This window comes from Larus michahellis, chromosome 18, assembly GCF_964199755.1.
Source record: "Larus michahellis chromosome 18, bLarMic1.1, whole genome shotgun sequence".
NCBI classification, from domain to species: Eukaryota; Metazoa; Chordata; class Aves; order Charadriiformes; family Laridae; genus Larus; species Larus michahellis.
In genome coordinates, this window is record NC_133913.1 from 3,557,899 (window position 1) to 3,582,167 (window position 24,269).

Below are 24,269 nucleotides of genomic sequence, written 5' to 3' on the forward strand. Positions count from 1 at the left end.
TCCGCACCCTTCCCCGGACCCAGCCAGGAGACTCCAGCTGCGGCCGCCCCATTCGCTTTTCCGCTTGGCTTTTCCTCCCGTTAATTACGTGTAACGAACCCGGTGCTGCCCAGGTTGCTGCCGCCACCATCTTTGATCATCTGGCTAATCGTCGCCCCGCGCCTTCCTGCCTCCCGTCCACGTCCACTCGGGTAACGAGGAACAAAGCGGAATTCTCTTCTCTTGGGAATTTAAGCGCACCCACGGAAGTCGCCGCCCACCGCTCGCCTCCTGCAAACATCCGACTTCCACAGCAAACCCAGGGCAGACGATTGCACGAACGGCACCCGGGCGTGAAGGGGCAGCGGCTGCTCAACCCCAAAAATGTAAAATAAAAACTCCAAAAAAAAAATAATAAAAAAATAAAATTAACGCCTCGCTCACCGTGGGGGTTTCACAAGCAGCACCCGCTTCTCTCCCAGCGCCCCTGAGCTCCTGTGTGCAGCCCAAACCCGCCGTCCCCCCAACAATCCCCCCTTTCACTGACAATAAACGCTGGGAAATAACCTTATAAAGGGGGGAGGAAAAAAAAAAAGAGGCCACTGAAAGGCGGGGTGGGAGGGAAGCGGCCGATCCGCCCCCGCCGCGGCCCAGCCCTGCGTTTCACAAACACACGGTGCCTAGAATATTCCGTTTTAATTTTTTTTTTAATCTTTTCTTCTTTTTTTTTTTTTATAAGCACATTTGTGCTTTGCCAACAGAATCAAGACATTAACAAAGATCAGCTTCTCGGAAGAAAAGCATTTCTATATAACAAGGACATTACACAGCTCAAAGCAGGAAAAGAAAATATTTACAAAATACAAGGTGGTTTGTTTTTTTTTTTTTTTTTGTGTGTGTTTTTTTTTTTTATAATGCTAAAAGGGTTATTCAGAATTTTCAACCTTATAAATAGAAAAGCACTTATGCAGAGGGATATGGTAGCATTGGTGTTTTTTGTTTTTTTGTTTTTTTTTTAAAAGAAACGATGACAAATCCTTTAAACTAGAACAGAACCAAAACCACTAGATAATGTTGAAAATTGTGAAAACCCCAACCATTAAGCAGTTTAGCTACTATTTCTTTACGATTACAAAATGGAAAAAAAAAAAAAAAATGTCCTTTGTATTATTTTTTTTATCTTTTTTTTTTTTTTTTTTTTCGGTGATGTGATTATACGTAAGACAGGCACAATGCTAGCGACAGGACAGGGACCGATAGCCACACCGTCGGGATGGGAAAGCGTTACAGGTGGGAACGGTGCGCGGGATCCGGGAGTCACTGCGGGTGCGAAGGGCCGAGGAGGAGTTGGGGGTCGGGGAGTGGGGGGAGGGAAGGAGGAACAACAGCGAACTCGGTTTTTAAAATAAAATACCTGTCAGGAGGCGGCAGGTCGGACCAACGCCCGGGAAATGAAACAGAATCGACACCAGTTCTCGGAGCGGGTGTGGGAGTGGAGCGAAGCAGCGGTGACAGATCCCCGTCCCCCCCCCAGCGCCTCCTTCCCTCTCTTATTTCCCCTTTTCTCACCCCAAACCCACCCCCCAGGACCCGCCTGGCCCTGCCACGTCCCGCTCCCGCCATGGGATGCTCCCTCTGCCCCCGGCTGCTGCGGCCCAGAGCCGCCCTCGCCCCGACGTCCCAGCCCTTTGCGGGGGGGACACAGGGGCGAGGGCAGAGCTCCAGCGGCGGTGGCGGACGCCACGTTTCCCAGCTGGAAAAGCTGCCGCTGGCCTCGGCCAACAGCCGCGTCCCCAAAGGGCGTCGTGACTTCTCCTGCTCCGCGCATCCCACCGCACGGGGCCGGGGACCGTCCCCTCCCTGCCTTCGGCCCCGCGGGAAGACGCCGGGGTGAACCCCGCACCCCGCGGGCAGAGCTGTGCGTGAAGCAGCTGAAGGGCTCCTTCCTTTCCACCCCCCCCACCCCCCCCCGGCACCGCCAACGGCTGCTCCCAAACCCGGGGAGAAGGAAGGAGGAGGCGACAGGTGGTCCCGGGGGCAGAGCGGAGATCGGGGCGGGGGGGACATGGCGGGGGGCACAGTCACCCCTCGGGATACCTGGAACTGCACACCCCAGGGGAGAAAACCGCCGGAGGGCGGAGGTGCAGGTGGGGACAGACAGACAGGTAGTGAAGGCTGCAATCCCAAGACATCACTTTTCACCACTAATTTCACTCCACTAAAACCTTTCAGGGAGGGGGGAGCGGGGGGGGGGGGGAGCGGGTTAAGAGAAAAAGACACCCTTTTGCTTGAGAAAAACTATCCCCGAAGTCTGCTAGTCAGCTAAATCCTGTGCTCTAGTTTTATACACCTAAGAAGGGAGGGGAGGAAAGAGGGAGGGGGGGTCTGGTGGGCTGCTCCCCTCCCGAGGCTTCACTCCGCTGGGAGGAATCCGGGGGCTCTCATTCATGTGACAAGGAGACATGGAGAAGAAAAAAGAAAAAAAAAGAAAAAAAAAAGAAAACGAAAAAGAAAAAAAAAAGAAAAAGAAAAGAAAACAAAAAAACAGTTTCTAAACTCCTTAAATTCACTAAAAACTGTGAAAATTCCCGGCAGGATGTTTGAATATCAAACGCAGATTTTGGAAGCTTTAATGCCAAGAGTTAGTTCTGTGTGTTGGTTTTGCTCATGTCTTCCCGTATGTCTCTATCTGTGCGCTGGCCGCTGAACTGCTGCGGAGGAAGAGGAGGAGGAGGAGGAGGAGGAAGAGGAGGAGGAGGAGGAGGAGGAGGAGGAAGAGGGTGTCACCAGGGGGGTTCGGCTCTTGAGGCTGGCCAGGTTGGGCAAAGCAGAAGTGCCATCGGTCTCCCGGGAGGATTTACTGCCCGACGTGCGCCGGGTGCAGCGCGACGACCGGTCCTGGGGGTCAGATTGGTCCTCGCACTCTGTCCTGGGATCGTACGAGAGCGGGAAGGTGCGTCGCTCCCAGGGCTGCACAGCCTAAAGGGAAGAGACACCAGGCTATGGAAAACCCTCTGGAAAGGCTATTCTGCTCCTGTTCCACGCGCGACTCCGGCCGCCCGCAGCGGGAGGCAGCTCCACGGTGCTGTGACAGCCACGGACTTGGCCCAGCCCGTGACCAGGGCACGGAAAACTTCAGCACGCGTGGTGAGGACGCGGCAGCCTCCAAACCAACCCAACCGCTGGAAAAGCAGCCGGCTGTCGATGCCGAACGGCACCCGCTCTACGTTCCATCCAGCCGAGCGTTCGGAGGGAATTTCCCAAACGCAGGATTCCGAGCTGCCTCCCCACAGCGAGGGGGACAAACCAGCCAAGTGTGAGCATCACATTTATAGAATCGCAGAATGGTTTGGGTTGGAAGGGACCTTAAAGATCATCCAGTGCCACCCCCTGCCCTGGGCAGGGACACCTCCCACCAGCCCAGGTTGCTCCAAGCCCCGTCCAACCTGGCCTTGAACCCCTCCAGGGATGGGGCAGCCACAGCTTCTCTGGGCAACCTGGGCCAGGGGCTCACCACCCCCACAGCAAAGAATTTCTTACTAATAACTAACCTAAATCTCCCCTCTTCCAGCTTAAAACCCTTCCCCCTCGTCCCATGGCTCCCCTCCCTGATCCAGAGTCCCTCCCCAGCTTTCCTGGAGCCCCTTTAGGGACTGGAAGGGGCTCCAAGGTCTCCCCGGAGCCTTCTCTTCCCCAGGCTGAACCCCCCCAGCTCTCTCAGCCTGTCCCCACAGCAGAGGGGCTCCAGCCCTCCCACCATCTCCGGGGCCTCCTCTGGCCCCGCTCCGACAGGGTTCCCGTTTCCCTTTACCCGCAGCAGCGACTGCAGTGACCCAGCCAGAGGCAGCGCTCGGACCCTCCCGCCAGCCGCCGGGAACAAAAGCAGAGCCAACGGCCACAGCGGGAGCCAGCACCCACCTGCTCGTCAAGGCCGGCCTCGGGCGTGGAGCAACGGGTGTCCTCGCTGGACAGGAGCCGCATGGAGTCGCGGGAGAGGGGGGTGAGGGGGGCAGAGAGCAGTTCGGGGCTGATGGGGCTGCGCGGAGAGTGGGTGTGGGTCAGCTCCGAGTGGGAATGGCAGCTGCCCACGTCAGGGGATGCCGGTTGGGGAGTCGAGGGGTTCCCCAGCTGGGGGGTCGTCCGTCCGTCCGTCGATCTGTAAGACCTGAGACAGGAGCACATTTGAGAGCCCGGTTCCAGTCCCCCCCCACACTGATACAGGGGCTCAGGCCGCTCGCTGCCACCTGATGCCACCCCCTGATCCCGTCCCTCCTCGGGAGCAGCCCTACGGTGGGGAACGCGGGGATTTGGGGCGCACACACGCAGGGAACGCCGCAGCCCAGAGGTTAAACTCATCCAGGCTCATCTTTGCCCCATCCCCACTGTCTCGGCGCAGCTTTGCCACACTGACGCTGCTCTCCGAAGGTTCTCTCTGTCCCCCACATCTCCTGCGCCGCGAGCGCTGCATAAATACCACGATGAGAAGCCACCCCATGAAATCAGACACTTCACACTCGGTTTCTCCAGGTGTTTCCACCATCCACATGCCAGGTGACACCAGGCAGTTCAAGAACCGAGCGCAGCGCATCAGTAAGGCTGAAAATGCAGCAAGTTCAAGAGCTGGGCGTAGGAGGAGCGCTGTAAAACCCCTAGACTTCAGAAGATTTAAGCCAAGAATTAAGAAAGTTTGAGCACCTACACAGACTCCAGATGAAAGTCCCATGGGCAGCAAACAGAGAACCTGACTGGAGTCCCCGTATCTGTGTGCGACTCTTCCAGATGAACTGCGACAGCAATCAAGGGCTCCCAAGGATCAGATTCCAAATTCTACCTTGGCCGAAGCGTCCATCAGAAGACGCAAACCCAGCCCCAATGCGGCTACTGAAGCAGCTACACCTGCAGCGAGCCACGCGCGGTCTGTGTGCCGAGTCGAGGTGCAGTTTAAAAACTGCTGCAGGAAAAAAACCAAACCCTTCTGCTACACACACGGGGCAGGACAACCACACGACACCCAGCAGATCTGCTGGAGGTTGCAAAGACGATGACATTTAAGGGAAACGAAGCGAGTTTACCCCAGCCTTTACCGGGTAGTCCACGGGCAAGGAGCAGGGCAGTGGCTGAATCACAGCAAGAAGAAGTGACCAGGCGCTGAGGGGCTCCAGCCATTTCTAAGGAAAGACTAAACAGCCACCGAGAACAACCCCCGGCTGGGAACTGAGGGACGGACAAGGATCGCGGTGAGGAGGAGCTCGGGACGTGGCCATCGCCAGGCTGAGCTTGGCCCCAAGCCGCTCTCGGCACAACCGCAGCAAACCACCTCCTGGGTCGCACCAAGGAAGGCGTCCAGCGGAGCAGGGACACTCACATCCCCAGCTCTCCGTGCTGGGAGCTGCACTGGGATACTGGGATCCCCCAGTTCTGGGGGAACGTCCATCCTTGGAGGCATTCGCGCCATGGCCAGACAAAGCCATGGCCAAGCTGCTCTTCTGCTGGCAACAGCCCTGCAGGAGGCTGGACTGGAAATGTTTGGAAGTCTTTTCCCACCAGCATTCCCACACCTAGGAGCTGAAGTTTGAATTCACCTCAATGACCAAGCCAGGACCTCAACACAGCATCTTTCACCAGCGTCCTTACAAGAGGGTCTTTAGAGAAACGGAGTTATGGTGGGAGTGCTACCAGACGTTAGAAATTGGCTGAAGAAGTTTGCAAAAAAACCCACCAAAACCGACCCACACTCCGCCAGCACCGGGAAATGCCGCTGCAGATGACACGAGGCGGCGGCGGCAGCAGCACAGGGTTTGACAAATGCCACCTTTGCATTTGCAAAAGCTTTTGCGGAAATAACCTCGCACGATCACGCACACCCGAGAGGGCTGAACTCAAACCACGACCAGAGTACGACGGCCGGGCGCACGCTGGCACGCAGCTGTCCTTCACAAGCGTTCCTGCCCAAGCGCGGAGTGGTTCAAAACCAAGCAAAGCATCGGAAATCAAATGCAGAAGAGCGAATCTCCTCTTACGCAGGTTTATGATGAGATCAACAGTTGGGAACCGTGTGCGGTTTTAGACGCCCACTCACCAAGACACCACGGAAAGGGAGTTGCGTGATCAGAGGAACGTAAGGACGCGTATGCAAACGGAGCAGAGAAACGGCATTGCCGAAGCAATCGAGCGGGGATGCGACAGACAGCGTAACGCTGAGAACAACCACCCTGCCTTGTTCCTGCACGAAGGATGCCCGCCTCGGCCCTTTTGTTCTTCTCTGGGCTCGTGCTGGCACAGCAGCCTCCGCGCTTCCAGAGCGGCGCAAGCGCTTGAGAAAGCAGAATCCGAACAGAGGGTGCAAGAGCTGGTTGTCCGCAATTTAATGGGTAACTTCACCCCACCTAAGGAAGACTACGCCCCGCTCCTGCAAGGCCTCCTCGACCTGCTCTTGTGGACGGTGATCCAACCTCCCAACACCACCACACAAGCTTTTAAGCGTTTTTATGGATCAGCCAACCTGCTGCCGAGAGCATCCCGCTCTGTTGGGAAGGACACGTTGGCCAAGAGAAACCCACCGCATCCTCTCTGTGTTCCAGCACCGTTGGTGCACCGGGACAGCCCGTGCCAGGGCCGAGGAAGGGTGCCGGCAGGACGTACCTGCTGCCCCGCCGCTGCGGGGGCACGCTCGTGCTCCAGAGCCACCGGGCTCGCTCCATCTCTTCACACTTGCCGTGGCGAGCAGTGAAGGCCGAATCAGACAAGTCCTCGATCTGGAAAGGGAAGGGTAGACGGCCCGGTCAGAGCTTTCTTCTATCACACACGCATCTACGTGAAGTTTTTCCAGCATTAGCTACAGCATGAATTTAAATAAATGTTTCTATCTGGAGGGAGGGCAGATGCTATCAGTGAGTGCGAGAGCACCTTGTTAAACTGAGTCTGCAGTGCTTCGGAAGAGATTAAGAACCGAAAACCAAAGGGAAGTACTTATGGTTGGACTCGATGATCCCAAGGGTCTTTTCCAACCTAAATGATTCTATGATTCTATGATCCCAGAGTGAAAGCGCTCACACAGAGGTTTAAGGAAATACCATCATTATCAGTTTTGCTCAAGTAATAACTAGAGCAGCACGACTGGTCATGCACCCTGCTATGAGGAGAGACTGAGAGGGTTGGGGTTGTTCAGTCTGGAGAAAAGGCGGCTCCGAGGAGACCTTCTAGTGGCTCTACCAGTATCTTAAGGGGGCTACAAGAAAGCTGGGGAGGGACTTTTTAGGATGTCGGGTAATGGTAGGACTAGAGGGAATGGATTAAAACTAGAGACGGGTCGATTCAGACTGGATGTTAGGAAGAAGTTCTTCAACACGAGGGTGGTGAGACACTGGCCCAGGTTGCCCAGAGAGGTGGTGGAAGCCCCTGAAGACATTCAAGGCCAGGCTGGACGGGGCTCTGAGCGACCTGATCTAGTGGGAGGTGTCCCTGCCCAGGGCCAGGGTGGTTGGAACTAGATGATCTTTAAGGTCCCTTCCAACCCTGACGATTCTGTGATTCTACGATTAGACTATTCCGTAAGAAGACTGCTGCCCAGAGAGCTCTCCTGACAGCAATGAGACCTCCGATTCAGCTGTACCCAGCCAGTTCATCCAACTCCTGCCCTACCACGCCTTTCCTGAAAGAGAACCAACGCCGGGTTGGTTTCTGCAAGGCCAAGTGTGCATTTTGCTGCAAAAAAGGAAGAACCTCCGCACCTCCCCGCTGAGCTCCCTGTGTCCACCCCCTTCCGGCGTCCTCCGTGGACGCTCTTCAGTCGCTACCAACCCCATCCCACATCAACTCGCAACAAAACCTCTTCTTACCTCCTCATTGTCTTCATCAGGGTTCGCTTTCAGAGCGCTGATATCCACTTCACGCCAGCTGCAACACACAACCCCAGAGGACAGTCAATCCCAGCACGGGCAGCCCCGCACGCACAGACTATGTATTTTGGGAGGGAAAAAAATCCAAGCCTGCCACAATGAGCAACATATTTAGGCTCAGTTTTAAGCCAAGCGGCCACATTTGTCTACCAAAATCCCTCCTGCGCTATCAGACAACGGTTTCTCCCCTTCCCTCTTTGATCCCGCCAAGTGCGGCGCCGGGGGACAGGCAGGGGACGTCCCTCCACGTCGGGAGGGTGAGGAATGGAGAGCGAGGATACCAGCATCCTCCTGCTGCGGACTTTCCGTTCTGACTCCCAGCCCAGCACCCGGCACTGGTCTGGCAGCGCGGCCAAAGCCTGCCAAGGGCAGAGGAAGCAGAGCAGATGCTGCAGCATTTCTTCCCCTTCCTCTGGCTCAGCAACAGGCTCCCTCCCCACCCCGCTCCGGACAGGGCCCGGGAAGAGCGTGTAGGACCAGGAGAAAGAAAGAGGTAGAGTTGGGAAAGAGACCTGGAGAACTGGGAGGGAAAAGGAGGACTGGAAACCGGGCGGTTTGGAGGAAGAAGCTGCAGCGGTGCTGCAGCACGTTGGCACGCTCCCACCGAGCACTCAGGTGGGAAAACCAGCGACTGAGCTCCTCCACGGCGTTAATCCAACAACAGCCAACCACGGGCAAGAGCTCACCCCTTGCGCTCAGCTCGGGCAGAGAAAACTTCTGGCTCCTACCACTGCCCAGGACGGAAGAGCTTCTCCTGGCCACTGCAACCCAAGGCAACGACATTTGTCCAGCCCGGACACGTGCAGAGCTGGGAAACCACCAGCACCTTCGGCTCAACACACTCAGCAGCTTTGCAGCAGGACAGAGGACAACCAGGATGACTTTAGATTGCACGGGGGCCTGGGCAGGGCAGCTGGCTTTCATGCAGGAGGGATGCCCAGGCAACACATTCCCTAACTCAGCAAGTCTGCATCAACGGTATGATCAGAACTTCTCCAAACTTCCTCCTACTTCCAAGGCAGAAGAATGCCCTTTTCCTCAGCAGCATTAGCAGCCACCGGGAGCAAAGCCCTAGGCCAGGCTGAACTTCTGACGAGACACTTGCACAGTAGAAGTCTAGGATGTGACAACCCCGCTGGAGCCAGGGATGAGGCACGTACCTGGGTGTGAGGATCTCTTTGTACTGCAGTTTCTCCACACGAGTCGTTGCAGCGACGGACATCGGGATGACAATGTTGTTAATATCAAATGAACTTTCGCCTCTCCTCCTCCTTGGCTGCTGGAACGTAAGACAAGAACCAAGTGAGAAAGCGTGGTAGGTTTTGTCATGTGAAGTCATTGATGGAAAAAGGACGTGGCCTCATACGAAATGGCCTCATACGACTCCAGAACCAAGAGCAATTAGCACCAGAACGGAGTTCACCTCCTCTTCCCCGCCAAAAATCTTTAGTTTGGAGGGTACAAATGAGGGCAAGGGCTGCGGTGGCTCTGCAGGCACCAAAGCGAGGTGACAAGGGCTGCTGAGCTCCAGCCACCACCTCCGCACTGGCACCAGCTGCTGCACAGCCATGGAGATCAGGAGACCAATCCGGCTGATAAACTGACCCAGCAAGAAGAAAAGTCTCCCATATAATCCAGTTCCCTACTGCCAAGGTAAAGAAAGTGGTGAGACCACCAGGCAAGACGGAAGAACCATCCTGTTTGGAAACAGCTCGTGTCCCTGCAGGGGTCTGGACCCACCGCAGGTGACACTGTGACAGAGGAGGAAGGTGAAGCAGTCACAGAGGAGTTCATCTCGGGTTTTGACAGCTGTACTAAGAGCCTAACGGCTTCCATCTGTATCGCGCTTTTGACGGAAATAGATTTTCCAAGACAGAAATAAGCTCCACACTTATCTATTTAAACCTGGCTGAACGCTGGGTGCTCTCCTACCATCTGTCTATCCCCAAACCTGTGACAGCAGCACTGCCGGTACAGTGACACCCATCAGCTCAACCGGCAAACGGCCCGACTTCCTAACGGAGTCACCTGCCATTTACCATGTTCTCTGCCTCTTTTGATCCCCGTGGCTTACGGTGTAAAAAGATGTGGAAGCCCAAGTGCCAGGGACCTGCCACCGGCAGAGTCCAGGACTCGCGTGATGCTGGATGAGGACAGAGTTGGGTGGACAACTATTGCCATGGCAGCAAGGAAATTCCGACATGTCACTGTCAACAGTGAGGCCCGACCCACCGGCTGGGGAGCACATGCAAACCTGCGCCAGGCCGGGATGCTTGAACCGAGGACTCGGACCCTTGAGCCCAGACCCCGGGTGCCCCCAGTGTAGGACTCGGCCACTGAAGGGAAGACTCTTCATCTTCTCTACTGCTTGTGAAAGAGCAGCAGCAAAAGCAGCAAGAGAAGACCAAGATACGTGTGTGAAGCACAAGGAAATGTCACCTTGACGTGTTAGAGCTGCTTCTTCAAAACAGCCAGCACGTTCAAGCCAAACTACCACTGCTTGTTGGGTTCTTCAGACACCCTGTGATGGCTTCGCAACATGCCACAACATGTCACAACAGCAAACTCCGCAGCGAAGGAACGCACCCGGGACCCAGCAGCCCCAGAGCTGTTGTTTGTTAGCTGAGAGAAAGGACAAGGGCACACAAGGTTGAGCTGGAAGGGTGCCCTCAGCCCTGCCATGGACAGGTGTCTCTTAACCACCCTGGTTTCACCATCAGGGTTTGAGGAACTCTGCTCTCTGATCCCTCAGTCACATCCAGCTTCGGCTCTGGCACAAACTCCTAACCGGAGTGGTCGGACAGGGGCCAGGTCCTTCACTGGGACACTTAAGCAGAATTCAGTCCTTTAATCACGGGTTTCTGTTAAGGTGGGTCAGGAGCTGGGAGGATGGATGACGTCTGGCAGAGGAGCTGCGTCACCGATCTGTCTCAGAGCACAGCGGGAGGGAGTTACGGTCCTGCTCACTGACGGCTTTTAGACACAGCTTCACAAAGGTCCCCAGTCCTGTCATCCTTTAGCATCTGGGGAGGCTGAGTGTGTCTCAGAACAGTGTGAGTTGAGCAACTGCTGAAGCTTGTGTGTAGGTCAATGTTAAGGTCCCAACCACCACTGCCCTGCGACTCAGCCCCAACCCCATTTACAGCCCAGTGCCACCAAGGTGCTCAGCTGCTGGTGCTCAGCTCTTCTGCTTCTTGTCCTGGCATCCCCAGACAACTTCCGAAACCAAAACCCAGACGTGAAACAACGCCAGGGGACTACTGAGAGCAGGAACCAGCAGTTACTGAGCTGACACCAAATGCAGCTGGGTGGCTCTCTGCACAGCCAACGACAATCCAGGAACCCCAGCAGACACGAAGTCAGAGTAAAAAAGAGGGCCAAGCATCAGCTGAACCACGGGGTCCAGCGTGGCGGGAGGAATACTGAGCACTCTCACGCCTGAGATGCCTGAGCTGCTTGAAAGCTGAGACCCCGTGGTGGAGCTGAGCTCAGAAACCTTTCCGGAAAGGCACGAGATACTTACGGCCGTGCTGGAGGTGCCCTGTGAACTCGTGCTGGCAGGAGCGGAGCCTTCCGAGGAGGTGGACAGTTGCCGCGCAATGGGGCTGTGAGGTGTGGGGGTCGCAGCTGCTGACAAGTAGCTTGGGCCACCGACGTCCGTGTGATGCTTCAACACTACACAAGGAGGGCGGGAGAAAACGAAGAACGACATTAGCCAAAGAAACCAAGGGGGCTGGCGGCGGCGGATAGAAGAGGACCATGTGCACCAGAAACGGCCAGTGCCGAGGAGAACTTTGCATGAAAGAGAAGCACCTTCTGATGGAGAGCTGCCAGCCTGAGAGGCCCTGGGGGAAGAAGCAGTTAGAGCACACGAGGCATTGCTGCGGTGGCGACAAGGCCCAGAAGCAGTGCGTTCCCCCTGCTCCGAAGCCGGGGGAGAGAGGCTGGATGTGCAGCAAAGCCCAAGCTCCCCCCGAGAGACCTGGCCGTGGGAGCCTACCTTCACTCCTCTCAGATGAGCTGTCTCGCAATCGCTTTTTGTCATAGGCAGGAGGCTGGACAAGCGAGCGCTCTGGCGCTCTCTCGGCCTTGGACACGGCCGTAAAATCGTCTAAAGGTGGCCTGTGTGCCTTGTCTGGTTGGATTTTTTGATGTGAGCGCTCTGAGGAGGGGAACAGAAAAAGAGCTATGAAACGCCAGTTTTCACCTCTCTTTCTGTTGGCACGGGAGGCTCGGGCAGAGTTCACCGGCTCCATAAATCCAGACAGGTCGGGCTCAAGGCCATCAGGGCGCAGGAGAGAGGTGCTCGGAGCAGAACGAGCTGCAGTACTGCCCGTGCCACCTGAGCACGACCTCGGACCGTGTCAAAAGAGGTCCCTACGAACTGAGACCAGCCTGAACCACGGCCTCATCCCTGAGAGATGAATTTAAAGGGGATCCTCCTCCTCTCTCCTCCCAGATTGCACGGCTGTATACAAAACGGGGCAACGTTTCTGGCCACGGCGGAGGCAGGGAGGACACTTACTGGCTGCAGTGAAGAAGGAATTGACCAGCTTGTGGCGGTCCTTGCGAGCAGGGTCAGACAGGCTGCTGGTAGGCATGGGGGCTCTGTGCTTGAGCGACAGCTTTTTGGGAGGTTTAATTTTCTCGTAGGGTTTGTTCTGCCACTGAGATTTCAACATGCTCTGGAAGTGCAGGCTCGTCGGCACATCTGCAGAGAGACGGGAAAGACGGCAGTCAAATTAACTGAATTACGCACCAGAAAGCTGCGATGCCATAATCCTCTCCCAGCCCCCCCAGTAAGAACAGCCCTGGACAAAGACACAGGCACCGACTGACTATAGAACCTGGGCTTGCCTACGCCTTCCTCGCTTTCAGGGAGGACCTGCAATGTTAGGACCCAACGTTTCTAATCTGAAGGACATTCCTACAGGATTCACAGCCCAAGTACATGCCGGCAGGAGAATGAAGCCTTTGTGAGAAAAACCACGTGCCTTTACCACTGAAGGTATCTCCTGGACTGCCACGCTCAATTCTGCTATCTCAGATCTGACTTCCAAGAACCCGAGCTATCTCAGCACATCAAATCTACAGAGGGAAGGGGCTGGAAGAGAGAAATTCAGCTTAAATCCTCAATTTCAGGTCAAGTCAAAAGCCAAGCAAGTACTGTACGACGTCGATGTGCCTGATGTGGCACCTCAATCATCTAACGAGAGCTGGGTAAGCGAGCGCACCTCAGAGGCTCGCAGAGCAGAACTGCCGCTCGCTCCCCAGGCAGGGGCCGGGTCACGCAGCCATCTGCCAGCCCGCAAACTCCCGGGTAATTAGCTGGGTAACCGAGGCATTTCGAGCCTGAAGTTTCAGCGGTAATCCAGAGTACCTGTCCCCATTTATTCCTGCCGTCTCACAGCGCGCACACGCGTGCTGCACTGCTGCGAAAGTCGGCAGGCGCTACCTGTGCTCCCATTCCTCAGGTTCCGTTTCTCCCCGGTCCCACACAGACGTGCACTCCCGACCTCAGCCGACAGACGGAATGCTAAGGAGATTATTCCGTGCGTTGCTTGTGCAGATGGGCTAAGGTAGACTATAAAAACCATGAAATGGAGTAGCAAACTACTCCAGCCTCAGGAATCCCACCAATAAGCCTTGTTTTCATACTCGGCTCCGAAGTTCAGATCTGATCACCAAATACTGCTGCCTAAATCTCCTCCAAGACCCAGCTCACTTTTATATGCCTGAGGGCCAAAATAAAATCCTAGTTCGGAAAAGCTTTAAAACTTTTAGGGTGAAGAGGAGAACTATTGAGATGTGAATTTATCTTCTCCGACTCCACCTGCAAGACGGTTATACACGGGCACTCGAGGGGCGACGTGCCACCCATCCGCTCTCCTCCCCCAGCACAGACCAGTAGCCCGTCGCCAGCAGGACACGCAGCCCGGTGCAAGCTCGCCCTGCCACAACGAGGAGTTAAAAGCACTAAGACGAGCATCAGTGGTACAAATGTCCCCCCTCTGCATCTCTCAAGCTCAGGCGACATTTTCACAGGGATTTCAAAGCGACCCCGAGCAGAGACGAACCTTGCCAGGCCCTGCAGGAGGAATGAAGCTCCTCGCCCTGCAGAGGGAACGCAGAGGCAATCGGGAGCTGCCGTGGGATTTAGAAATTGCGTTTAGATAATCTCAGGGGTCAAGCAGAAGAGATTCAAGATGCGTCGGTAGTCTCAGCGGCCGTAATCTGAACCCTTGCGAAATTTCCCCACCAATTTCAGGGACTGGAAAGGCCCAGCAGATCCGGGCAGGCAAATGGGATGGAGAGAGCTGGGCTGGAGGCGGCTGTTATTAACAGGGGGAACTTGACTCTCAGGAAAAAGCCAGGAAAAAAGCATTTTTGAGTGCCTTGATGGTTAAAGCTCTGGTTTAGCCCCATCCATTTGCTAAGGACGGGCTCTCACAGTGCAATGGCAGCTCCATGGCCACCGCCACCGGTTTGCTGGGACTTTTCCCAAAGAACAGAGAGGGGCCAAGCCAGTCCTTGAAGGACATTGCCAGCGAGGCTGCAACATCGCCGTGCTTAAGTGGTCTGGCTTTGGGCAAACAGCCTCTTCTCTTTGCTAATCTTTTGCTTTCTCCTGGAAATTCATCCCATCCCAGCAGCCCACACATCTGCGGAAGGAGGAGACAGGTCAGAGGGAGGGGGAAAATGCAGGACAAAACACTGTCAGCAGAAAATGAGTTATCTGCTGGCTTGTCACTGCCCTGCTGTCAGCACCGGTTGCACCAGAGTCTGTGCAGCAAGTGACACTGTCACTCGTCCTCGGCCGAGCGCTGCAGGCCTCCCGGGGACCGGCAGATGGCAACCGCACGGAGCCCCGGCTCTCATCCTCCCCACCAAGGTTATTACATCATCTGAAATTTCCCAGCGAGAAATCAGATGAACCAGGAAAAAAAAAAAAAAAAAAAAAAAAAAAAAAGAAAAGCCCCAAAAGGAAGGGGACAAAGCGGTTACGAAGCGCAAGTGCAAGGGGTTAAAAACCGCCGTGCCGGCGCCCAGCTTGCCAGAAGGATAAATGATCTTTTTCCTCCTGCGGTGGCTGGCAATTTTGCCCTTGGCAAACTGCAGCGGAGATCCCCGGCTGCTGCTGGCACCACGGAGCCCCGGAGAGATGGGCTCAAAGCGAAAGTCAGCACATGCTCCCAGCGCCATGGGCAGGCTCCATCTAACAACCTCCCCCAGGAAAGGCTGAACCGAGCCTCTGCCCATCGACCCAGCCCCCTCTCAAGGTGTGTCCCCAAAATAATCACGCAGGAGCCCCACCAGCAACCTGGGCAGGGAGACGCCTCCACGCAGACTAACAGCGTCAGGCAGGGCAATTTCCCTACCTGAACACGCTATCTGGCTTTCCCTTTGGATAAAGTATCCCCATCCCCAAAAATCAACCCTAGCAAAACTACGTTAAGCTTCAGTGAATAATCAAAGTTAATCCAGGGCAGGGAGGGCAGGAATGGGTATTTCTGTATAGGTGTTTTAAGCTTTACACTGTACAGTTTTAAAACCCAAGTTTTTAATCTCCCGCAGCCAGAATGCATCTTTCACCACGCGAGCTGGCTGCAGCTGACCCTCCGAGAACAGAAAAGCGAACGTGGGACGAGATCATTTGCCTGGTGGCCACGCTGCAATAGGACACAACCAGGTTTTCTCACCGCTTCCGAGGATATTAGGTTTAACACTACAGACAGAGGATTACAAGCGCTGTGAAATCAGGAAACAAAATTTCTGCTGCCAGAGTTCAGTGCATTGAGTCCCTTTAGCATTCCTTAACAGGGACGGGGGGGTAGTGGGGATTTATTTTTTAAAAATAGCACCAATTTACTATTCCAGTCTGTTTTAAATATAGTGCTAGCGAAAGATGCTGGATTAATTGTTCCCAGACACTCCGTGCATTTCCTACTGTTGCACAAAGTTGGTGCAAAGCTGGAATTTAGACACAAACACATACATTAGCCCAGTATCTTAACCCAGACCAACCACTCCGCATCCTCACGGGAAGCAGGGACAGACACCTTCCTGGGGGACATCACCAGCAGCATTTTACACCTCAAGCAGCCCGGCACTCCTACCGAGGAAAGGAACGACTACGGTCTATTTACTGCTGGTCTCTCCTGATAAAAATGCCCGTTCCTATCATTTGTGGTGCTGTATTTTGTGATCAGAGGAAGAAGATGACAGATGGACACCAGTCTCACGCAGGCCAATAGTTTTTGTTCAAAGAACAGGCTTGTGTTTAATTTGGCAGCTCATGAAGCAAAAAACTCTGGAAACTACTTCTTTTCCCTTGGGAAAAGTCCCTACACACGAAATCTGTGAATAGCCCACAGTCAGGGTTGGTTAGTTATTCCTCTTAATGATGATTAACCCTGATACCGTAACACAGGGAAACGAGTGTCTTAAAGGGAACATCCCTCCTTACTGTACCCTCTGAACCGTGGAAGATCATTTACAATTCCTTACAAGGTCAACAAAATTTCCCGTGACTTAAACCAGTCCACAAATAATTTTACACAGATGAATAAACTCTGCGGAAGCAAGTATTTCTCAAGTCGTTTACAGCAACGAAGACATCAGCCTAAGACCCAGGTCCCAGCACAGACTCCCAGGCTCTGCCTGGTCTCCCCACCCTGAGCGTGGCTCCAGCTCAGGTTCCCAGAACACAGGTTCATAGCGATGCTTTCCCAGACCCTTCTGCTCCAGTTCATGCTCTACTCCTGAAAATACCTGCAGATGAACAAGCTTGGTCGAACCCAAGCAGATCTGCACTTCCTCTGGAAGCTGAGGATGGAGGAGCAGGCTCTGGACCACCTCCAAGCGTCCCTTGGAAGCCATCTCAGGACCGACTTTGAGAATACCCCCCGGCAGCTTCGTGGGTGCTGGGCTTACCATCTGGGAATGACAGGACAGGATGAATACAGGAGTCCAGCTGGGAGAGGCGCTCCAGCAAAGGGGCATCGTACTGGATTTCCAGAGTCGTCGAGCTTCGGGTGCCACACAGAGCACATGAAGGGTTCACGTCACAGCTACATCGTGCCAGGCTATTCCGATGGACCTGGGAAGGGGAGAGAGAACTGTGTCAACACATCAGAGGTCAACGTGCCTAAGAGCTCTCTTCACACCTTCCCCCTTGACAGCTCATGAAAAACATCCCAAAGGCTGGTTTGGCTTTGGTTTTTTTTTATACCTTGTATAAAACCTGTTCATTTAGTCTGGACTCATAAAAGGATGCTTTAACTTTGCATAGACACAACTGAAAACTACTACTCACCAGCACAGACAGTTTAACAGCTACTAAATTTGACTAAAAGGGTTTAATTTTATCTAGGTTGAAACCTCATTTATAAAAACCATGAGGCAGCACAATTCAGTTGTCAGAGACGGGGGAAAAAAAAGCCTTTTTGAGTTCAGATGGGTCAGAGAACCATCACTCTATGCCAAGAGCTGCCACTTAGGGGACATCTTTACAGAGTGAAAAAGGGCCCTTTTCAACCTCGTTTCCTAAACCAGGACAGACTTCCAATTCACGGATTTGTAATATACACTTCATTTATATGACACCACTGTAGGCAGATGCAGAACTGCATGTAAATCCCATTCAGAGAAAGCAACCAATGATTCCCCGTCAAAATTCAAGGATGTATCAAACCAGATCCTGCGGAACTCTGTTCTGAGTCTAGTATCACTCAAAACATTTCCATTAATGACTTCAACGGCAGAAGGGATAATATCCTTAAGCCTTAGCAAATAACACTAGAACTGGGAAGGGCTGCAAGTACCTTGAAGGAAAAGAGCTGGAAATTATCTAAAATAAATAAAATTTAATTCACTGAGGGCAAACGCAACACGCAGATGGTTCAGCGAAGAGGAGGAAGAGGTTACTGAGCAGCAGTTCTGCCCAGAGGATCCGGTGGTTGTTACGGATCAGAAAATGAGCATGAATCAGCAGCGTCGTACCACCACGGAGAATTAACACCCCACAGGGCTTTATAAACAGGACGGCTGTGCAAGACGCATGAGGTAATCCTGCCACTCTGCTCGGCATTGCGAACATCTGAGCTAGAGGGCTGCGCCCAGCTTTGGGCGCACAGTTCAAGAAACAGAGAGGAAAACAACAGAAAAAATTACAAGATCCATAAAAATAACGTCCTATGGGCAAAACCAGAAAGACCCGTGACGCGTTTAGTGTAGAGGTGACCACATTAAGAATTACCACATCAACTTCCACGCTTCGGGGAGAGCTTCCGAAGCGCCATGGGGAGCTGACCAGTTTACACCAGGGCTTGGATTACTGGTAATGACTTGAAACGGCAGCCGAGGCAGCTTGTATTAGAAAGTTTGGTTTGTTTGGTTTTGCTGTCTGAGAAACAAGACTAGCTAAGCACTCGAGTAGCTTGGCTAAGGAGGTTTAGACAAACCGTCTGGCAGGGTATGAGGATAAAGCAGTCTGCCCTGGGGCGTGGGGATGCTGCAGGAGATCTCTTCCCATCCCGTTTCCAACCCAATGCAGGCTACAGACCCACTCAACCTTTTAGCTGCTTTTCTCTCCTACAGGACATCTCTTAACTTAAAAATTTCAAGTGATGTTGCATTCAGATTTTGTACAAGAGGAGGCACAGTTACGGAGAACCTCTATGGACACAGTGAACTCTCCTGGTTGTAATTTCTGGTCGCAACAATCCACAACCACTTTGTGCTAGATGGGAGAGCGCGGTCAACTGGACATGGTGTTTGTGGACCATGACCCGGCCATGACTCAGCTTTCACTTGAATAACACAGAAATCCTCTGCAATCTGGCACACCTTCCATCCTTTGGAACGGCTCTTCTGAACCATCTCCGATTTTCAAATGTATTTGATGACTATAGTCAAGATCTAACACAGAATTAACAGCTACTTCTTCAAAGACTGAGTGCCCAAGTCATAGAATCATAGAATCATAGAATTGTTGAGGTTGGAAGGGACCTTTAAGATCATCGAGTCCAACCTTTAGCCTACCCTGACAAGAGCCACTTCTAAACCATGTCCCTCAGTGCCCCATCTACCCTTTTTTTAAACACCTCCAGGGATGGTGAATCCACCACCTCCCTGGGCAGCCTATTCCAATGTTTAATAACCCTTTCAGTAAAAAAATGTCTCCTAATATCTAATCTAAACCTCCCCTGACGTAACTTGAACCCGTTTCCTCTCGTCCTATCACTTGTCACCAGGGAGAAGAGGTCAGCCCCCATCTCTCTACAACCTCCTTTCAGGTAGTTGTAGAGGGTGATAAGGTCTCCCCTCAGCCTCCTCTTCTCCAGGCTAAACAACCCCAGCTCCCTCAGTCGTTCTTCATAAGGTTTGTCCTCCAGACCCCTCACCAGCTTTGTAGCCCTTCTCTGGACACGCTCCAACACCTCAATGTCCCTCCTGTAGCGAGGGGCCCAAAACTGAATGCAGTACTCGAGGTGGGGCCTCACCAGTGCCGAGTACAGGGGGATGATCACTTCCCTAGTCCGGCTCACCACACTATTCCTGATACAGGCTAGGATGCTGTTGGCCTTCTTGGCCACCTGGGCACACTGCTGGCTCATATTCAGCCGGCTGTCAACCAACACTCCCAAGTCCTTTTCTGTCGAGCTGCTTTCAAGCCACTCTGCCCCAATCCTGTAGCGCTGCATGGGGTTGTTGTGACCCAAGTGCAGGACCCGGCACTTGGCCTTGTTGAACGTCATACCATTGGTCTCAGCCCATCGGTCCAGCCTGTCCAGATCCCTCTGCAGAGCCAACCTACCCTCAAGCAGATCAACACGCCAAGTCAGCGCCACCCACGAGATAGTTCATAAACTTCCAAGTCACTGAAGGCCTTGCAAGTAGTCACTGCAGAGCTCTACCACAAATACCCCAGATAAAACTGCAAACGAGTAATCAGCTAAAGCCAACTCAGCCGAGCGAGAATCTATTTTGCTCAGAAAGATGTTGCTTTTTTGAGCTTCTCTTTAAAACTCCAGCACCCACAGAGCGAAAAACCCTGAAACCCTTGTGGGAGTTTGACTTGGAAAGACTTTGACTCAAAGGTAAGTGGATTTTTGCCATCTACAGTTCTGCAATCGCGAGTGCTGCATGCACAAAAAAGGCCCTTATTCCCTCAATTTCTAACTATCCTCCAACCAACAGTTTACGGCATTCCTAAGAGAAATTAAAAAGAATTAAGCACGGCCTTTCCTTATACAGGCAATAAAACTGCATTTCCACTGAACTGAATTCTGCCTAAGGGACAGGAGTATAAAATAAATTTTAAAAAAAGAAAACAAAACCAGGAAGAGTCAATGGCATTCAGTGATTTCCAAACTCGAGCAGTGGAAGCGAGCACCATCACGTCCGCAGGCCTTTTGCAAGGCAGCCCACATACGCCTGCTCAGAGAACTGCAGTTTTCCTTCGAGCAAGGAGCAGCAAGTTCCTGGGGCGTTGTTAAATCCTGTGCTCAGAGTCAAGGTTTCCTGACACTTGACTTCTCAGAGCTTCTTTGGACTGCTCAGCCCGTGCCATATTGAACTGCCCAACCTGAAGTTCACCTCAGGCTGGTTGGTTTTAGAAAAGAAAACCCACATCAGACTTCAGCATCTCCCCTCCCCAGTGACAGCTAATATAAGTCTCACAACAAATTAAAAGCTTCTCCTTCATTTCTCCTTTACTTCTCCAACAGCCTTTGAAGCCTCGCTGTCCTCCTCTTCCTCTCCATTATTTTTACCCGCTTAATATCCACAAACATTCCCAAGACAGGGAGAGCTCTTCAGGCAAAGAGCAAAAGCACAATGGACCAATGCATCGCTATCTCACCCAGCTCTTTGGTGTGGAGCTTTAGAGATATAGATAGACAGACAGACAGATAGATAGATATTACATCAAAACCCAAACAGCACGAACCTTTTTGGATAGGGGCATAATGCTGCTAGGTCGGACAAGCCGTCGCTTCTTACAGCTCAGTACTGGGCGAGTGCGAGCTGCTACACACGTTCCATCCGAAGATGAAGAAACCATGTTCAGCCGTTGCTTTTTATGCAAGAGCTCCTCAGCTTCCTGGCCATCTCCCTGAGCATGTTCTGCCAGGCCAGGCTGAAGACTGCCCCAGAAGAGAAGAAAATAAGAAAGGTAAGTGTTATTCATTCACACCCCCCCACGTCGGCCAGCAGTACCAGCCAGGTTCATGATTCAGACCTCAGCAAACACGCTAAGCTGAGTTTAAAGCATTGCCGTTTCACAAGGCAATGGCTTTTATTAAGGCAACTCTAATTTTTTGCTTTGACTTTGGCCACTTTCCACACTCTCCCACCACTGAACCTTTGTCAAAATACCTTTGGAGGTTCTGAACAAAAACCAGCATGTAAAGCTGGACACAGAGCAAGCCCGAAAGCCGCTCTAGCCCTGAACAGCTTTAATCCTGGAACTCAGCTTCCCCCAGAATTACAGTTCAGCGTGTCTTAATACAACAGTCTTAATACAACAATAACGAGTCTAAATGCCAGAGAGCGTATGACAGAGAACGTATAAATTTGTAGAAAAAATATTTAACCTAGATGTAAAACCTGATTCTGATTAATATTTGAGAACTCTAACAACTCTCAGCAGTGACACCAGAAAGGTGCGATGTTACCATTAACCTTTCTGTTTTACGTACAAAGGAGTTCCCCGTCCGCACGCAGTAACCCTGCCCTACCACGGCACCGACACACCATGCCACCTACCAAATACCAGCGCACCTCCTTATCTACCGAACCTTTTCATGTATATTTTACAAGTGTTTCATTTCTATAAATGCAAAACATTAAAGCCCTGTGCTCTAAGGCTCTGTAGTTCAAAGGCTACAGGCGTACAAAGGGCTCCGTTACACCCTGCAGTGTTCCAGCCGCAGCGATGAGTTGGTTGATCGGTGCTTTCTACGCCTGCTCACACTGCGCCGGCGCAGCATCCCTCCCTCCTCGAGGGACTGAGCGACTGCACCGGTGCCGGCAATGCCTCTCCAGGCACTACCGCAACTTCGAAGCACCGTGCCTTCACGGGTTTTCAAGTGGTTCAATCCTAAAATCATCCTGCAGCACAGGAGAATTTCTTTCACTTGTTTTCATCCATCCACTTAAAGACTTACCCAACAAAACCTGGAGAAACGAAGAATTCAGGAAGTCTAACTCCCCAAATCAATGGGATTTGGGTGCCTCACTATCTCCAGAAAAGCCACCCAGTGGTTACAGATACTTCTGCAAAATAATTGCAGGTGGGCCACTAGTACCTTTGAACCATACAATTTGCAAGTGTATTAAAAATACCCAGAAAGAAACAGTTTTGAACACGCTCACTGCACGGCTGCCTGCGGGGCTTGTTCATGTAAACACAGCTCAGTTTAATACCATTTTCAGGAAAACAATGCAGCAGAAAACCTCAAGCAAGCAATCTCCTCCAGAATGCTTCCAAGCACGATCTACTACCGAGCTTTTTTCAAAAAGAGTCCATTTATACCGTTACCGACCCAGTTACTACCCAGCAGCATGCTACGGTCTGGTTTCCAATGGGACTTTGTTAAGATCATAAAAATCAACCTCTTCCCATAATACGCAAGCAGCTTACGTGTTAATAACTCCATTGACGGGTCTTGGTGCTCCACAGGGCTTGGCAGGATAGGATTCAGGAGTATTTGCAGGAGAAATACCCAAGTTCTCTAGTGGCTGGGATCCACAAACACTCTAAGGAAAGATGAGAAAGAGCATAAATTAATAAAAAAAAGCTTCTTAAATAGCCACAACTTTCTTATTCCCAGTTTCTGGTTGAGGATTTTGCACCGTAGCCGTGGGTTTCCACATACAACTTCAAACCAAGGGTTCCGAAGTCACTATGAGACTGGAGACGTAAGGATTTCTTAGGGAACAGCTCTGGCAAGAGGACGGATACACGGGAGCACTTTCAATGTGAGAAACAAAGGACTTCCATTCCCCTCAGGGAACCGCTACGGAGCATGAGACGCTGAGGTCTTTAAGGGGATTTTAGCATTTTGTCTCAATAGTGCAAACAAGTCCGTAACCACCTGTAAAAGCTGGCGGGCGCCTTCCCAAGCGTGATGCTGCGCTCCAAGGCACAGGGCTGCAAGCTCCTGCCCAGGCGCTTCGGAGGAAAAGGGGAGGAGAGGGAGAGGAGAACAGACTTGCAAAACCGAATTTGCATTTTTAACGAAATACCTGTGCAAACACGGTCCCAACAGCACTTTAAAAAGTATTTTAAATGAGTATGCACACAAGCTGCGTGTTTTGGATACAAGCAGGCCATGCCTATAAAGCTAAAACTGCCGGATAAACACAAGGCTGAAAAAAGAACACTATTTTTTTGTCAGAGGAAAGTAAGTAAGATCTAAGCGGAAGGCAGAGAGCTCCCCAAGCCTCCTGCCTCAGGTCTGAAATACCGACCCCCTCGCCCCGCAGGAGCAGCAGTAACTGCGTGGCCGCAGCACTGGAGGTGTCACTTCTCCCCCTGCCCTGCGGTGGCCCCAATGGGGGGACTGTCACCGCAGCTTCCAAGGAGACGCCGGTGGCATTCTCCCTCTCCACTCCAGCAGGTGCCAGGGTGGTCCAGCACGTTCGTACCCCAGCACTCATCACCCCAATCTCATCGTCCTCGCAGCCCCCTCTTTTTATTTTCAGACGTGCTCCTCCTCCTCCTCCCCGGGGTTAAGCTTCATTTCTCCCTTCGCGCAACGCTTCCTACACTCCCTGCCAATGTCTCCCGAGCTGGGTTTCCCCCTCTGCGCACGCAAGGGCGGTGGTGCGTTTCAAATACTAGTGAAAAAAAGACAAAAGAAAAGCTCTGACTTATCTACATGGATGTGCAATCAGCCACCCCCCCTCCCCCCGGCTCATCACATACTCCATCTCAAAAGCATCAGTACGGCATCAATTAACATCTCCACCTGCGATCACCCCCCACCCCAACGAACAACTAAAATCAGGCTACGGCGGTGCTGGACTAACGGTTTCCAGCATAGCAGAGACCTGACTCATCAAGGGCAGAACAATTTCTAACGCAGACAACTTCTGCCTGTTGCCCGTTTGAGGAACTTTGCTGGGTTTTCTACACTTCTGCTAAAAAAAAAAAAAAAAAAAAAAAAAAAAAAGGCGTTTCTCCTGGGGGCAAGCAGTGACAGGATCAGACCCGCAGACCCCGTCTGAGCGCCCAGATGTCGGGGCGAGATGAGATTGCGCCGGAGCGTTATCACAGCAGCGCAACACAAGAGCCCGGTGAGGTGACACCAGAGCAGGAGCTCAACCTTCTCCCCCTGGTTTCCAGAGGCTTGGCAAGGCTGAGCCTTCACATGACACCTCCGC

The 24,269-nt window shown here is 52.7% G+C and overlaps 1 protein-coding gene across 6 annotated transcripts in view; it reads right to left on the minus strand.

Moving 5' to 3' along the window:
• Positions 1 to 427: 427 nt before the first annotated feature.
• Positions 428 to 24,269, minus strand: part of KANSL1 (KAT8 regulatory NSL complex subunit 1) — a 105,571-nt gene continuing 81,729 nt past the window's right edge. For 4 of the 6 annotated variants that reach the window (XM_074561817.1, XM_074561821.1, XM_074561816.1 and 1 more), the window contains 11 exons: positions 22,525 to 22,640; positions 20,830 to 21,025; positions 16,812 to 16,977; positions 12,403 to 12,588; positions 11,878 to 12,039; positions 11,401 to 11,552; positions 9,038 to 9,156; positions 7,818 to 7,875; positions 6,622 to 6,734; positions 3,898 to 4,144; positions 428 to 2,958 (listed from right to left, as the gene is read on the minus strand). In XM_074561817.1, coding sequence (XP_074417918.1) covers positions 2,665 to 2,958; positions 3,898 to 4,144; positions 6,622 to 6,734; positions 7,818 to 7,875; positions 9,038 to 9,156; positions 11,401 to 11,552; positions 11,878 to 12,039; positions 12,403 to 12,588; positions 16,812 to 16,977; positions 20,830 to 21,025; positions 22,525 to 22,640 — 1,809 coding nt within the window. In that variant the 3' untranslated portion in view covers positions 428 to 2,664. The remainder of the gene's footprint in view (positions 2,959 to 3,897; positions 4,145 to 6,621; positions 6,735 to 7,817; positions 7,876 to 9,037; positions 9,157 to 11,400; positions 11,553 to 11,877; positions 12,040 to 12,402; positions 12,589 to 16,811; positions 16,978 to 20,829; positions 21,026 to 22,524; positions 22,641 to 24,269) is intronic. The other 2 variants (XM_074561819.1, XM_074561822.1) reach the window with 2 other exon arrangements.